Source organism: Cynoglossus semilaevis, chromosome 17, assembly GCF_000523025.1.
Source record: "Cynoglossus semilaevis isolate Cse_v1.0 chromosome 17, Cse_v1.0, whole genome shotgun sequence".
Classification (NCBI taxonomy): Eukaryota; Metazoa; Chordata; class Actinopteri; order Pleuronectiformes; family Cynoglossidae; genus Cynoglossus; species Cynoglossus semilaevis.
In genome coordinates, this window is record NC_024323.1 from 15,808,730 (window position 1) to 15,810,618 (window position 1,889).

Below are 1,889 nucleotides of genomic sequence, written 5' to 3' on the forward strand. Positions count from 1 at the left end.
ATATATATGTACATATATATGTACATATATATACAGTATATATATATATATGTACATATATATGTACATATACTGTATATATATGTACATATATATATAATTTTTAAAGGTATTTTTCTTAAGCAGCTGTTGGCTGTTTTCCTCCAGTATTAATGCAGCGCTGACTTATTTATTTGACTTTTTGCAGCAGCAGCAGCAGCAGCAGCAGCATCAAAAATATTATTTTCACCAAACATAAATAAATAACCTCTCCTCAGCGGCTCCTCTGTGGAATGTAGTCATTCTTGACTGAATGACTGCTTTCATGCTTGGCCACGCCTCCAAAATGATGGTAAAGCCACGCCCCTCTCATCTGTCACTGCAGGGAGCCGTGGAAACGCGCCTGCATCCTGATTGGGCAGAGGAGGCTCGAGTGGGCGTGGCTTCCATCAGACGCAGGGTCTGATATAAAAAGCGCTCTTGAAAAGTTGATCGATGAGAGTTTACAAATAATGGAGGACACTGGAACGAAATCACCAGATTGAATCGGATTAAATCGGATTAAATCGGATTGTGTTCGTGTCTGTGTGGAGGATTTAACTCAGTTTGGACCGAGAGCGGACTTCTATGTGACTGGACTGACAGCATGGGGACGCTGCTGGTACTGGCTGCCCTTCAGCTGCTGACGGTCGGCGTGGTGAGTGTCTGACCGGGGTGTGTGTGTGTGTGTGTGTGTGTGTGTGTCTTATTCCACGACACGACAGAATATTAACAACAATAAATAAATAATTATTGAACCGTGGATCCAAAGGACTGGACTTAGATTGTTGTCTTTTTTAATAAAAAGTAATTAAGTATGAAAATATTATACTATAAATCGATCAGTAAAAAGTCTAGGATGTAGGAGTACACAGTACTTAGATAGAAGTAGTACAGAGTACAGAGTAGTACAGAGTAGTCAGTACAACAACCACCATAATTCAACCATTTATTACTGGATCCCAGCATTACTGTTGTGTTTCTCAAATGAGGGTTCACGACCCAAGAGTGTAACTAAATAAGTAACAGTAACAGAAGTAACAGTAACAGCAGTAACAGCAGTAACAGCAGTAACAGTAACAGTAACAGCAGCAGTAACAGCAGTAACAGCAGTAACAGTAACAGCAGCAGTAACAGCAGTAACAGTCACCGTAACAGTAACAGCAGTAACAGCAGTAACAGTCACCGTAACAGTAACAGCAGTAACAGTCACCGTAACAGTAACAGCAGTAACAGCAGTAACAGTAACAGTAACAGTAACAGCAGCAGTAACAGCAGTAACAGTAACAGCAGCAGTAACAGTAGTAACAGTCACCGTAACTTGATGATTTATTTGTTGATGGTCAGGGGTGTGGGGGGGGGGTAAAAACACTACTATTGATGAAACTATTGTACTACTACAGTACACACAGTACTTTCTTCCTACTTTTTTCAAACAGAAATGTACACATTTTCTCCAGGATAGTACTTTACTTTGAATACTTTGAATACTACTCAGGTTTTTGTACAGCTCTCCTACAGGTACTTTAGGATTCGGTGCTGCAGTAATACACAGTTGAAGTATCTTTGAGGTAAAAGTACACAGGTATTAATATAAGGTGCACCTCATGATGTCACTTCCTGTCTAGAAGAGAAGAAGTGAAAAGTAATGACGTGACTCCGCCTCTGCAGGTGGGGGGGGGGTCAGGTGAGGGTCACAGATACCCCTGTGGGGTGGGACAGTGTGGGGTATTTAGATGATGACACTGTGAGGAAATTCTCTGATCTCTGGATCCAGAGCTGACTCCTCCTCCTCCTCCTCCTCCTCCCCCCCCCCCTCCCCCCACTCCTACTACCCCCCCCACCACCACTACTACTACTACTACTACTAC

At 42.2% G+C, this 1,889-nt stretch overlaps 1 protein-coding gene across 1 annotated transcript in view; it reads left to right on the forward strand.

Moving 5' to 3' along the window:
- The first annotated feature begins 275 nt into the window (after positions 1-275).
- Positions 276-1,889, forward strand: part of LOC103393678 (protein CYR61) — a 6,530-nt gene continuing 4,916 nt past the window's right edge. The window contains exon 1 of the mRNA XM_008330727.3: positions 276-676. Coding sequence (XP_008328949.1) covers positions 626-676 — 51 coding nt within the window. The 5' untranslated portion in view covers positions 276-625. The remainder of the gene's footprint in view (positions 677-1,889) is intronic.